This window comes from Primulina eburnea, chromosome 14, assembly GCF_022965805.1.
Source record: "Primulina eburnea isolate SZY01 chromosome 14, ASM2296580v1, whole genome shotgun sequence".
NCBI classification, from domain to species: Eukaryota; Viridiplantae; Streptophyta; class Magnoliopsida; order Lamiales; family Gesneriaceae; genus Primulina; species Primulina eburnea.
In genome coordinates, this window is record NC_133114.1 from 32,149,489 (window position 1) to 32,163,671 (window position 14,183).

General features: G+C 35.9%; 1 protein-coding gene, 1 long non-coding RNA gene and 1 pseudogene across 2 annotated transcripts; all 3 read left to right on the plus strand.

The window, feature by feature from the left end:
• Positions 1-2,434: 2,434 nt before the first annotated feature.
• LOC140811355 (probable 2' cyclic ADP-D-ribose synthase BdTIR) lies at positions 2,435-3,195 on the plus strand. Its single transcript, XM_073169205.1, has 2 exons — positions 2,435-2,922; positions 3,027-3,195. The coding sequence occupies exons 1-2, from the start codon at positions 2,435-2,437 to the stop codon at positions 3,193-3,195; spliced, it is 657 nt and encodes a 218-aa protein (XP_073025306.1).
• Positions 3,196-5,233: 2,038 nt separating this feature from the next.
• Positions 5,234-8,307, plus strand: LOC140813177 (uncharacterized). The gene is made up of 2 exons (XR_012113846.1): positions 5,234-5,961; positions 7,688-8,307. It is a non-coding gene; the product is annotated as an uncharacterized lncRNA (long non-coding RNA).
• Positions 8,308-9,526: 1,219 nt separating this feature from the next.
• Positions 9,527-13,973, plus strand: LOC140813169 (secretory carrier-associated membrane protein 3-like; annotated as a pseudogene).
• Positions 13,974-14,183: the final 210 nt, after the last annotated feature.

Below are 14,183 nucleotides of genomic sequence, written 5' to 3' on the forward strand. Positions count from 1 at the left end.
TATTTGTATATTCTTTCCCATTATCGGATCTTATTTTCTGCATCCTGCAACCACTTTGATTTTCCACCAATGCTTTATATTTCCAAAATATACTAGCAACTTCAGATTTGATTTTGAGGAAGTAAATCCAGCAAAATCTGGTATGATCATCAATAAATATAATGTAATACTTACTACCATTTAAAGATGGCATTTTAAGAGGTCCTCCAACATCTGTGTGTACAAGTTGCAGCTTGTGTGTTGATTTCCATGTTGTTTGAGGAAATGGTTTTCTGGCTTGCTTGCCATATTGACATGACACACAATCAGATAGCTTGTCTTCCAGCAAAGGAACACCTTTCACCAAGTTATGTTTCTGCATATATAGAAGTCCATCGTGGTGGAAATGTCCAAGCCTTTTGTGCCATAATTCTGCATTGCTTTCTGTAATTGAAAATGCTATTTGCTCCTCCTCCAAGAGATTTAAAGCAAAACTTTTTGCTTTCATTTTCACCTTGAACACATCTCTACCTTTTGCATCTTTGATCAAACACCATTTGTCTTCAAATATAACTTTGAAGCCTTTTTCGATTAACTGGCCAACACTAAGCAAATTTTGATCAATATTAGGAACATATAGAACATCAGTAATGTATTTCAAACCTGTTAGACTTTCTATAGCCACAGTTCCTTTCCCTTTGACTGGAAGAAATTCACCATTTCCAATTTTTACTTTGGAGGTAATTGTTTTATCAAGCTCTTTGAAGAGCTCTCGGTCACTAGTCATGTGATTTGTGCAACCACTGTCGATCAACCAGGAATCATTAGAATAGCTATTTGATGAGAAGCATGTTGCAACAAAGAGTTGCTCATCTTCCTGTTGCTCAGTAGAAGCCTTTGCCTCTTCAGATTGTTGGGACTTGCAAACCCTCTCCATATGTCCCATAATACCACATTTTCTGCACTTGACATCAGGCCTCCACCAACACCTCCTTTGAGGATGGTTTGTTTTTTTGCAATATGGGCATGTTGGATAGGTCCAATCTTTGTTCTTGCCATCTTTACCTCCTCCTAAACTTTCTGCTTTTGCTTGAAGAGCACCCTCCATTAATTCTTCTCTTCTCATCATTCTCCTTTGCTCTTGAGCTTGTAATGCATTCACCAATTCTACCAAGGAAATGCTTGACAGATCTTTAGATTCTTCTAGCGAAGAAATTTTGGACTCGTATTTTTCAGGAAGAGATACGAGAATTTTTTGCACAATTCGTTCATCAGAAAAATCCTTACCAAGCAGCCTCACCTTATTTACTATACCCAGCAACTTGTTGGAGTATTCTTTGATGGTTTCTGTCTCCTTCATTTTCAGCATTTCAAACTCCCTGATTAGATTGAGTACTTGCATATTTTTGGTTCTTTCATTTCCTTGGTACTCTTTTTTGAGGTAATCCCAAATATTCTTTGCTGACTCCAAGCTCATTTTTCTTGTAAAGATAGTGCTCGAAATAGCAGAAAATAGGCAGGCTTTAGCTTTGGACTTCTTAGTCTTCCTCTCTTTGTGGATCCTAAGCTGAGTCATCGTAGGATTTTCTGGCAGTGGTTGTACATCATAGTCTTCCTCTATAGCTTCCCAAAGATCTAACGCTTCCAGATATGTTGTCATCTTAATAGCCCAGACTTGATAGTTATCGCCATCAAAAATTGGTGGTGCTATATGGGAGAAACTTGTTTCGGTTTCCATTCTTGAATCTGGGTTATGTGTTTGGATTCACTCCACTCAAAGGTCCCTCAAGAAGAAAGCTCTGATACCATTTTGTTGTTTTATAGCAAAAAGAGTATAAAAGTTTATGGTTGAAGGCAACAAAAGGATGTATCTGGAATGCATACTTTATTATTCATTGCAATACTCTTTATATAGAGTTAAAAAAACAAAACAGAAACCAAAATATCCTCCTAATATCAATTCAAAATAATTCAAAAATTAGTTCCTAAAGACTTGGTCAATTGACCAATTATTCAGCAAATCTTTAACCAAACGTAACTAAGGCACATTTCCAACAATCTTTTCATATGTATGGCATGTAATTTTGTGATATACGATGGCATTCAAATGATATATAAGCTTGTCCGAATTTTAAATTCAATACAGCGTGTTTGAAGGATTGCAAGTTCCGGATCTGATGTAACTTACGCCTATGGAGTCAATATTTTATTCAACTCTCTCTCTCTCTTCCTCCATCTTTGTCAAAAGAAATGCCCCGTGGTTTTCATATGGTCCACCGTTCTGATTAGTACACAGCTAAATTCTGTCCATTCAAAATCAAAGCGTAGACCTTCTTGAATTCCTCGCAACCCATTATAAATAACATTCAGGAGTAGAAAACAAATTCAATAATTGAACAGAACCAGCAATTACTTACAAATTGAAAACGTAAACTGCCAACTTCATTTTTGGGCAATGCAGCGTTCTTCAGCCGTCAGGATCAACGACATTTCTCGCCAAATTCTGGGCGAGTTCCGGCCAAAAGCGCAGCCTTCTCTGCCGTGCAATATTTTCATTAACCACCGCGGTATTGACACGAAGAAGAACGTGGCGGGGCTGTTGTACGACCACCTCCACTGTCTACGGCTCCGCCCGTTCTTGGATAGCAAGAGCATGAAGCCGGGGGACAGGCTTTTCGACAAGATCGACTCGGCAATTCGTGAATGCAAGGTGGGAGTGGCTGTCTTCTCTCCCATGTATTGCGACTCCTACTTTTGTTTGCATGAGTTGAGCCTCATGATGGAGTCCAGGAAAAGGGTTATCCCCATATTTTGTGATATAAAACCCTCAGATCTTCGAATCAAGAATGACGGTTCTTGCCCAGCTCACAAGATCGACAAGTTTCGACGGGCTCTCGTAGAGGCAAGATATACTGTCGGGGTAACGTTTGACACGTCAAGAGGGTACATGAGACATATATAACTAACTAGGTTTTCAAATTATGTTTCTGTTTTGCTTCAACGAACATTATTTTGTGATCTAACATTATTATGTGCAAATGAATCAGGGATTGGACCGAATTTCTTGCAAGTGCAACGGATGCTGTGATCAAGAATATAATTGAAGTGGAAGAAGAGAGCATGATAAAGAAGAAGAATAACAACCTTCATTGTTCTCCTGATCAAGATAGCATTTCCACGATATACAATGCGAGAGTGGCCAACCAACCAGCATAAGCTGAAATGTTATGAAAAAGAGAATAAACCAGCGCAAGCTCCAATAACTGTTTTTCATAATTATTCATTCATTGGTTGTTAATTTATTATTTTCTCCCTAAGCTAAGCTAGTGCTTGTTCATATATATATATATATATATATATATATATATATATATATATATATAGATTCTTTGGACTAGCTCTAGCTAAGCAGCATACAGTTTGCTAGCTAACATATTCAATTAATTCAAATAAATATTTATCTCATGGCTTGCAATATTATATTATTCAAAAAGAGTTTTATCCGGTTTCATAAATTAAGTAAATGGAGAGAGTTATGTGTGTTTATGTGTCCCTCTCGGCTGGGTTTCCAGAGAATAAACATTTGAAGTTTAAAGTCGATTTTTTTCTTTCCAAATCAAATCAATTTACCAAAAGATGCAAATCATACGAAGTTTAGAGTGGCAAAGGAACAAGAGGCACGTGTTGGTGGTTCATGGATTAAGATGCATGTTGGCCCCCTTGTTTTATATATTATGTCAACACAATTCGTATCCCCAAGCTTAATAATTGATATTGTAAAAGTACTGATAGGATGTTTGTGATTTGCTTGGATCGAAAACAAATTGAGTGCTAATTGTGAAGAATTTAAAATAATCAAATATGAACGCAATTTAAAATTCGTCTATCAAATCTTTAATACAAATCAAATCATTGACTCTTTATCAGATTCATTAACTCAAACGTAAATTTAACGGGAAATTGGCCTTCATTTTCTAGCTGTCGATTTTTTTTTGTGTTCAGTCTATGTGTATTTTTTTAGTACTATATTTTCACATGAAGTATACCACATTTCCACATGAAGTGTACCACATTTTGTATAAAATAGTACCACAATTTTGTGGGTAGGGAGCGAACCCAAATAAATGTTTTGATTGGGGATTTTTCACCAACTTCCCCTAAATTTAACATAACCATTTTGACCCAAATAAATCAACAAATTCGTATGGTTAATTGATTAATAGAAGGAGACTTCTCAATCACATAACAAATGATTGAAAAATCTACAAATTTGTATGGTTAAAAGGCGAAAAAACATTTAACCCTTTTTTCCATTGCTTTTGGTAAATTTCAAATGTCGTTCTGTTTCAGAAAATAGTGTCACTTGACCAAAATCAGTCTAGGTTCAAAAGTTATTGGTCAAATTTTTGCAACTAAATGTTTGTACGGACGCAAACAAATTATTTTTTAATTAGCATAAAAAAGTTATTTCCTTAGGATTGATGGTGTTACTTTCCCAAACAGAAATCTTACAAATTACGTTTAATTAGCATAAAAAAGATATTTCCTTAGGATTGATGGTGTTATTTTCCCAAACATAAATCTTAGCTTTTAAAATACAAAAAAACTCTTGGGATATTGTATCATGAATCAATTTAATGAGATGAATTTCTGACCCAATATAATTCGTGAAAAATATAACTTTTTACGTCAAAAGTACTATTTTTCATAATAATTATGATTTGAGTCAATTATCTCAATAATAAAAATCAATAAATCATCTCACAAAAAACCTACTTTATAAAATAAAGTTACAACCAACTAAATTATTTACGTCAAATTCAAATATAATTCGAACTTTGTTTTGTTCCTACAATAAGTTAATTTATCACTGGTGATTGGTCCCGTGGAAACAAAAAAAAGAAAGAAAAAAGCGATAAAGGAGGGAAACATTAATTAATTAGAAAATGGGCCTGAGCTTTGTCTGGTCATAACCCTGTCGTGTACAATGATGCTACGCGATCATACACCGATGAATTATGTACTTATTTATATTATAGAATATATAGCTTGACAGTGTAGCTGATAGCACTTTGCAGACAAACTCACTTACGAGATTGTACATACCATAAAATTAAGTTGGTGTTAATTTGTTAAATTATTACAAATATTTTTCTTAAAAAAAAAAGTGGATGCCAATTATAAATATTGTCTTATTTGGCCAAATAAATAATGAAATATGCTTAGACTGATTTGAGTAAATAAAGAAGATGGAGTCAAAATTGAGGAGGAAAGGAATAGCAGGGTTGGAGCTAATGGCAGGTAGCGTAGCCTCTAAATGAAAAAACTAGACCCTCTCGAGCACATTGCACACGTACATAAGCGGGGAAAGGTCTACAATGAAAGACTTTTCTTTCAACTGTCAGAAAACTGAGGTGCTATTTGAATTTCCAGCCTTTTCTTCTCCTTTGAACACTTGATAAAGCAAGACTAATCCTATTTGTAGCTATCCAAGTCTCCATTTTTGATTTCAAATTCCGGGCACCTCTTTCTCTACGTGCTATACAATCTTACGCTAGCTTCCATTTCAAGACTCCTGCCTTGATTACATTGCCGTTGAGAAATTTGTGGGAAAAGTTCACTACTGTATTTCTAATCTGCCATAACTGTTACCAAATTTTCATCTTGGAAAGGGACTTTGTAATGGGAGGTGAAGACGAGGGGTTGGGGGGTTGGCCACCGTCACCTAGTGGTGCTCCGCTTTACTTGCAGAAAGAGGATCATTGGACGCACTTTGATAACTCTGTGAATGCTATTTCTTTTGGGTTTGTGGCCACCGCTATTCTCATCTCGATGTTTCTTGTCATGGCTATTTATGAGAAGTTTCTTAGAACCACCTCGCCGGCGCTTTCTTCAGCCGGTGGCCTTCGGTTACAATCAGACATTGAGGCTCATAATCGTACCGGTGGCTTCAATGCTAAGCTTGGGTACTCATCTCCGAAAGTGAGTATTTGTCTTCGATTCAATCATATCATGTGATCTGTGGTTTTTCTTCTTGGCCTTTAGCCTTTTTTTTCTCGCTTCCTTTTTATGGTCTTTCTTTGTTGTTTTGCTTGATTTTTTGGCAATTTGGATTAAAGTTTTGTTTCTGCAGGCTGTGATGATTGCTGTTCTGACAAAATCGATTAAATTCTTTATTATTCCTTTTTCAGTAATTTTTCTTCGTTTTCAGTTGACACCAAGGTTGTGGTTCGGTTTTCTTTTCTTCATTTGGAATGTCATGATATTTTCTACTTTGAGGAATACGATTTCTATATTGCAGCTAAAGCAAAGGCAGATAAATATTTTCTTGAAATTACCTCTTGATAGAGTCTAATTTTACGGGAACTTGATTACAAGAACATATAAAAAAATTCATTGAAAACAGGAATTGTACGTGTCGTTTTCTGCAGCATAAATTTTAAAATAATTTAGTAAACATAACAGCATGTGCATATTCCTGGGACTTTTGACAACACAAAGAATACACTACTATGTACTATAATATTTTAAAACTCGGTTCATTCAAGAAGTTGTTTGCTGGTTTCTTGGTCCCTGCCTCCACTAATGAGAAATGAAGCAGTAAGCCTAAAATATATATTCTTCTCCATTCCATGTTTCTACCCCACCCCTTTGTTTGTGAGCACTTTTTGGCCCATCATAAGAAATATTAACGACTCCTCGCGTGGCTAATCCCGGATTTGGGGACTGGCTTCCAGTATTGAAATTCTTTGTTTTGTGTTAGCTTATTGTCTTCTTTCCATCTTTTATCAATAATCATACACACAACTAGGTTCTTTGTATTATGAATAACGACTTTGTGGACTCATTTAACACAGTCTGATTTAATAATATTCCAAATATGTTGATTTCCAGACAATCTTAGTTAGTTAATGTTACTTTAGGGAGGAGTTTATTGAGATTTTTGTGATGTCTAGATAAGGAGAACTCCATCTCTCTGAGCGAAGAAACATGTGAGTATTACTCCCAAAGTTTGATGTTTGAACCCAAAAACTTGTGCTTTAGCATTTAGGTGTTATTTAAGGTCTGGAGTGAGATGACTTATGCTCTGCGATGAACCTTTTAGAGGCATCTCATGATGGAGGCCTTGATCATATGATCCATCGTAATAAAAAAGTGTATGAATTGTGATTTGGTTTTTTTTTTTTTTTTTTGTGACTATAGTTGTTATTCCGTGGTATAGTGGTTAGAAAAAGAATGTGGTTATTGATATTCACTGGGAAACTGTCTGGTGGATCCATACATACTAGTTTTACAAGTACCTCCGCTGATAGATTGTATGAACATTGCAAAAGGTGAAGTAGGAGTACTTATTACCGGTTGATTGGTAACTGAATTAAAGATACAACGGTTTCTTATTATGTCTCCTTTACGCAAAGTCAATAAGCGACCAACAGACATTTACGCTGCTCTGTCCTCGTCTAGACACTAGAACAATCGAAAAGATTGCCAAACATTCAATATCCTAGTTTTTCTGGCTCTCTTTCCCTCTTTTCCTGGAGTTGTTTCAGATCAGATATTTGGTGAAACACGATTCAACAAGGGCATAAAGCTCAAGGACTTTTCTTTTTTGTGGAGGAGTATTAGATGAACTGTTTGCTTGGTATTTCACTACAAGAATGCTTGCTTCTTTTCTTGTTACGCCAAATCATTTCAATTCATTTTCCAGAGAACAGTACTGAATGCCAGAGAATTTTCGGTACTAATGCCGGGTGACAATGTTCCCACATTTATTGCACACCCAGCACCCTTCCCTTGTCCTTGGGAACGCATGCATCGGCCTTCACATCAACAACCATCCAATTTACAAGAATGTCCCACCCCCACCTGAACTCAAGAAGTTGTGCCATGCAAACGTAAAACTCTGTCGTAATCATGGTGCTGGATAGTAGTAAATCGAGCAGAAGACACAGAACTGGTACAGGTGCGCTTATTCAAGTGGAAACCTGAAGGAAGGCAATGGCTCCCCCGGTTCTGGGTGTGGTGTGTACATGTTTGCTCTGATCTTTATGCAGGATTTTGTAGATATCTATCATCGTTTGAAACGACTCTTAAGGGGAGGCAAGGGTCATCTTGCTGGAGTAATTTTTTCCAGAAAGTATTTCGATTCTTTGGAATGAAGCTTCAAAGTCCTCTACCGTGCAATGCAGTTCAAATAAAATGTAATAGCTCATGTTGGAAACCGATTCTTGCAATCACTAACTATTTGTATTACAATTTTACCAGCTAACTTATGGTGGTTATGTACGCCTACTGAATCAATGCATGCTTAAGGTTACTAGTATTAAACCAACTATGTGGCAGAGCCTATAACAGGTAAGCGAGCATTTTAATTTGAACATTCTATGAATCTTTTAAACAATATGGGAAAAATCAAATTTTATATTGATTCATGTGTTTGCATCAAAACTAAATTATTGGCCAAGAAAATGTGAATGAAAGTGAACAAGTTAGAATATATTTTATACTCATTAATGTAAAAGATTTTGAATGGCTGGTTGGTTGAAAAAATGACCAAGTTTTTAGACTCTCACAACTAATCATGAAGCACAAGAAAATGTGAATGAAAGTGAACAAGTTAGAATATATTTTATACTCGTTAATGTAAAAGATTTTGAATGGCTGGTTGGTTGAAAAAATGACCCAAGTTTTTAGACTCTCACAACTAATCATGAAGCACACGTGCAACGTCATGAAAGATTGGAAAATCGTGGACGAGAAGTCCAAGGAGTTAGAAACTGCAGACTGAACAAAAAAAAAAGGATCAGCAAAAGATGGACATATATCAAACTCAAACAATTATCTATCAGCGACTCTATAAATTTTAGTCCGTAATTCAAGTATTTTCATCATTTTATTCCAGATTCCAAATTTTTTTAACCTATTTTCATTCTCATTTTCAGTACTTAATTATATTTTCATTTTTTGTTAATTCCTTGTGATTTTAAATACATGATCATGACATAAGTTTATTTTTTCAATTTCTTGATTAATTTCATTGGTTTTAGTGACATATTTTTTAAGATATTAGAACTAATGATCAAGTTAAAAATTCATAATCGCTTTGTGTTTAGAAGTTATATTATTTTATACTTTTATTTAATGCTTGTAGCGTCTGACACACCCACAACATCCAAAAATATGTGCAAAGAAGGTGGCTCAATACGGAGGGAATATGAGATCTCTCACAGCTTACATTATGAGGATAAGAAGTAACGAATATGAGATTTTTGAAAATATGCATAAAATGAAGCACATTTCATTACAAATCAAAACGAATCTATGATGTTCTTCATGTGACAAGATAAATGTGTACGTTTCATTATTTGAACTATTAGACTAACAAAAGTTATTGTAAACTTAACAATAAAAAATATAGAAAATTAAATCTTAATTAATATTATTAATCTTTTCATCCATCATGGGATCCCCGAACCAGCTTTAATTTCCTCTACAATCGCGGCAATTATAACCCCCATAATTAAATAATCACGTTTATTTTTTTCCAAAGGAAGTCAGTAGCGCGTTTTGTCTGGCCAGACCCATCGCTGTCACACTTTCTAGAATCTCTGTTCCATCTTTGAATCATAGATTTCTTCGTCCCCCCACCCCAAGCTTCAAAATTTTCTACTTTACAACTCTCTTTTGTTGTTGTTATACTAGATAATTTAATTTAGTTTACTTAGGGAAGATGGCTGGCCGATATGATCGTAACCCATTTGATGAAGAAGAGGAAGTTAATCCCTTTGCTGTAAGTTCTGTCTGTTTATTTCTGCATTCGTTGGTTGGGTTACGTTGGGTTGCTGGTGGATACTGACTTTGGGTTCTTAAATGCGCAAAACCAACTGTTTTTACGTGAAGAATTTGGAATCGACGAATTTGTTTGGAGGAAGAAAAGAGTTGGGGTTTTCTTTTGATGATTGGCTGGGTTCATGGCTTGATTAAATATGGATTCCTTTTTATTTTTGAAGTCATTCTTTGCCTGAATATCGTATGGAACCATTGTTTGGCATGTAAAATCATGTTTTCCCCTAAGTTGTGCGGCCGTATATGAATTTTCAGCTGTTTTCTTCAATCAGGTTTGCTGAAATTTCCATTTTAGTTGCACATGTCTGTTAGGTACCAAAAGTTTGTCGATTAGAATTAACATATCTCAATTTTTGTCTATTATTTATTCAATTGACACATCAATGTGTATGTAAATCTAGGATGGAGGTGTAAGAGGTAAAGCAGGGTCCAACTACAGCGGAGGCTCATTTTATACCACGGTGAGTTAATATGTTCCAAGGTTTATAACGAATTTTATTCCATTATCTGAAATTTAATCTCTGAGCAGTATAAATTGCTATTTTATCATCAATTACCTGAAACTTTGATTTCTCTATTTTCAGGCTGCCACGAACTCAAGACTTTCGCCCCTTCCTCCAGAACCTGCTGATTTCTACAATCCTACAGCTCCGGTTGATATTTCTATTGATAATGCTGGGGTAGGTGCAAGTTTTTAGCCTTAACCTGCAACACTATATTGTTTCTTCACTCTGTCTTTGTTATGATTTATGTCTTTAAGGAAAAAAACTACGAATACAGGACTTGAAAAAGAAAGAAAGAGAGCTACAAGCTAAGGAAAATGAATTGAAAAGGAGGGAACAGGTAACTGTATATGCGTAACATGAATTTTTGGGCATGATGTGATGAATTTATTTAATGACTCCTGCTTTCTAGACCCTACTATTTGTTGTGCTATTATCCTTGTGATGAAATGAGCAACCAAATGATAATTCAGATGACTTAGTGCGAGAATCCTTCTGAGCTCTTAATATCCATTTATGTTGCACCTCCATGCCTTCAGTAAATGCACTTCTCCATCTAGCATCATTCTTTAATTCTCGGAACAGGATATTTGGGAGGAGTGCCTAGATTGTTGCCCAAGACCTATGAGCAATTAAGGATGATATAAAGGGTTCTTCCTGTACATCAATTGACTTGTGTATATGTGTCCACTGGACAATGTGTTGCCTCGTGTCGATATTTGCTACTGTGCAGTGGTAGGCCCAATCCATTGCGAGCTAGAAGCTTCCCTCATTTTTCAACTTTTTTGTATTATGTACAAGTCAGGGATTGTAAATGAGTCGAGTTTTAGCTAAATTGAAAGAAAAAATCGACCTTGAGCACAATAGTATTATATATAATGTCAAAAATACTATTTTTGAGAAATTTATCTCGCAAGCGACTTACAAGCTCATGGACAACTAAGAGTGAGTTTGAGCTCGAGTTCAAAATTTCTAACCCAATTGATTCTGAGCCTGCCAGCTCGACTCACCTTTCATTCCTATGCACGTCCAAAAAAACTGAGTTGTACACACACGTGCAAGATGTTTTTAATTCTTTTTTTTTTTGAAGATAAGATGTTTTTAGTTATGACTCTCCTGGTTCGTGTTAATGATGCCCTGCAGGAAGTTAGGAGGAAAGAAGAAGCTGCTGCACGAGGTGCCTTTTCTTATTTAATTGAATCTTCTCATTGTTTTTTATTTATATGAAAAAAGAAAAAATCTTTTTATTTTGTTTACTTTACATCCATAATAAAGACAAGATCATTGTTTTTTTTTCTGTGCAGCTGGTATTGTTCTTGAGGAGAAAAATTGGCCTGCCTTTTTCCCCAGTCATTCACCATGACATTGCGAATGAAACACCAATTCATCTGCAGAGGCTGCAGTATGTTGCATTTACAACCTTGTTGGGTAAGTTATATAATACCATTCTTGTGGAATTTCTGTGGTTTTCTTGTCACCCATACTATTCTGCTGAATTAATCCTTTAGTTTCTCATTCCCCTTTTTATAATATATTTTATTTTCAATATTTAGAGGGTTAAAAATGGTCAGGATTTATCATTCTTTGTCCAGATGTAACAAAATAGAAGTAATCTATTGTTGCATGCCTGACCTTTGTTTGCTACTTTGGTGAAATCTGTAGGTAAATTTATGATCACGCGTTAAGACTTTTATTATTTTTCCTTTTTACACTTAAAGCACAATGGATTTGGATGAAATTTATTCCGGACAACTCCTTGATTAGAGATTGTCTGTCGAATTGGGGGCAAACAATTTTTTCCTCTGAAAATTCAACTGGTAGCCAGATTATTTTTGTGTATCAAAGAACACCAAGAACACGCTACTACATGTAGAAATTGGAGATCCTGCGTGTTTTTCTTTGTTTCCTCGGTTTACTGGGGTTGAGGATTAATCGAGTGTAGGATTACAATTTTGGGCACGTCAAAGAATTCTTGTCATTAGTATAAAATCTCCAAGTCATTGAGGATATGAGGAGGATTGAATGTGAATGCTACTAATTATGCTTGTGCTGGTGGTGATCAGGACTCACATTTGCCCTTTTATGGAATTTGGTTGCTGTGACTGCCGCATGGATCAAACTGGGAGGTTGGTGTCCAATCATTCTATTGTGTACTGTTATTGATGTGTGTGTTTTGGATTCATGTTTCTAACTTTTTTATCTGTCTCATAGATCCGAAGATCTGGTTTCTTGGTATCATTTACTTCATTTCTGGGGTTCCAGGAGCCTATGTGTTATGGTATCGCCCACTTTACCGAGCTTTTAGGTCAGTCCTTCTATCTAAATTTTGCAAAACCATATTTTACAGTTGGACTCGAGTATGATTTGTGTGGAAAACGTGGTGATTCAAAATGTTGTTGCTAAACTTAATATATGGACAAGTTTCTAGGTTAGGGGAAATTCATCAATGTGGAGAGTGAAATTTCATTGAATGCCTGAATTTTTATACTTTACATGGATCAAGTGTTGGCGATCTCTTCATAGAGTTTGACTTATTTTTCCTTATGAATTGCAGAACCGAGAGTGCTTTGAGGTTTGGGTGGTTTTTCTTGTTTTACTTGGTCTGTTTTCTATATGAGTACTCGTGGATTTTTACATCTGCAACTAAACTGATCACAATGCTTCATTGCATATCCTTACAGCTTCACATTGGCTTTTGTATATTTGCCGCCGTTGCGCCTCCAGTCATTTTCAAAGGGAAATCTCTGACGTAAGTCGTCCTTAAAATTTTCAGCTGAGTTGCTTTCAAAATTTCCGCCAGCGAATCCTTATTCGTTTAAATTGCATTATTTCATCTGAATCTGTGTTATTTTATCTGTCAGAGCCTTTTGATTGATATTTTAGTCTGATCATGGATGCTGGTTTTTACAGAGGCATCCTGCCAGCTATAGATATCATAGGTGATCATGCTATAGTCGGGGTGAGTCTTTAATTCCTGCTTAGCTGTAACAATGAGCAGAGTAGTTTAACATCCCTGAAGCAGATTAAGTTTATGATTTTATTGACACCAAAGAGATCCCTCTACCTTCTTCTGTAGCAGTAATCTGATTAAAAAAAGAATAATTTTTTTTATTATTATTTTTAGGTTTTCTACTTCATTGGGTTCGGGCTCTTTTGCCTGGAATCAGTTTTAAGCCTTTGGGTTATTCAGGTCTGTCATTTTTCCTCTGTTGATTTTCCAGATGATAACTCCGGTCAACGCATTACAAGTGAGTCCTTCGATCCGGATTTTTACTGTTGCTTCTGATTGACTGTGCAGCAAGTATATATGTACTTCCGAGGCAGTGGCAAAGCAGCAGAAATGAAGCGTGAAGTCGCTAGGGGAGCCATGAGAGCGGCAATATAATATATATGCAAATACGCCCCCACATTGATACAGGATGGCCTATTCAAGTAGCGAAATTGGTTGTGACATGTAAATTTTATTCTATATTTTCGGGTTGGCAAATACGAGTACAGTATTTCTTTTAATAAGAAGAACCCGAGGGAAGGACATGAAACAGAATACAAAGTTGATAGAATTAGAGCTAGCTACTCTATATAGAGATCGCGTGTAATAAATACACTTCGAATTCTCCTACGTATTTTGATTTGGTTGTTCCGGCACCCCAACCAGTCAGGATATTTGGGGACGATGACGAAACAGGCGGGTGAAGAGGGCCAAAAGTGTAATGGTCGCTCTTCTTGGACCCCCACTATTCGAACGAGGTTATTATTCAGAAGGTGGAGAACGCACCGAGTCAAGTACGTAACACGAGTAAATTAAGGCAAAAAAAAAGGTAATGAAAAGAAATCACATGTAACAAGTGCAAATTG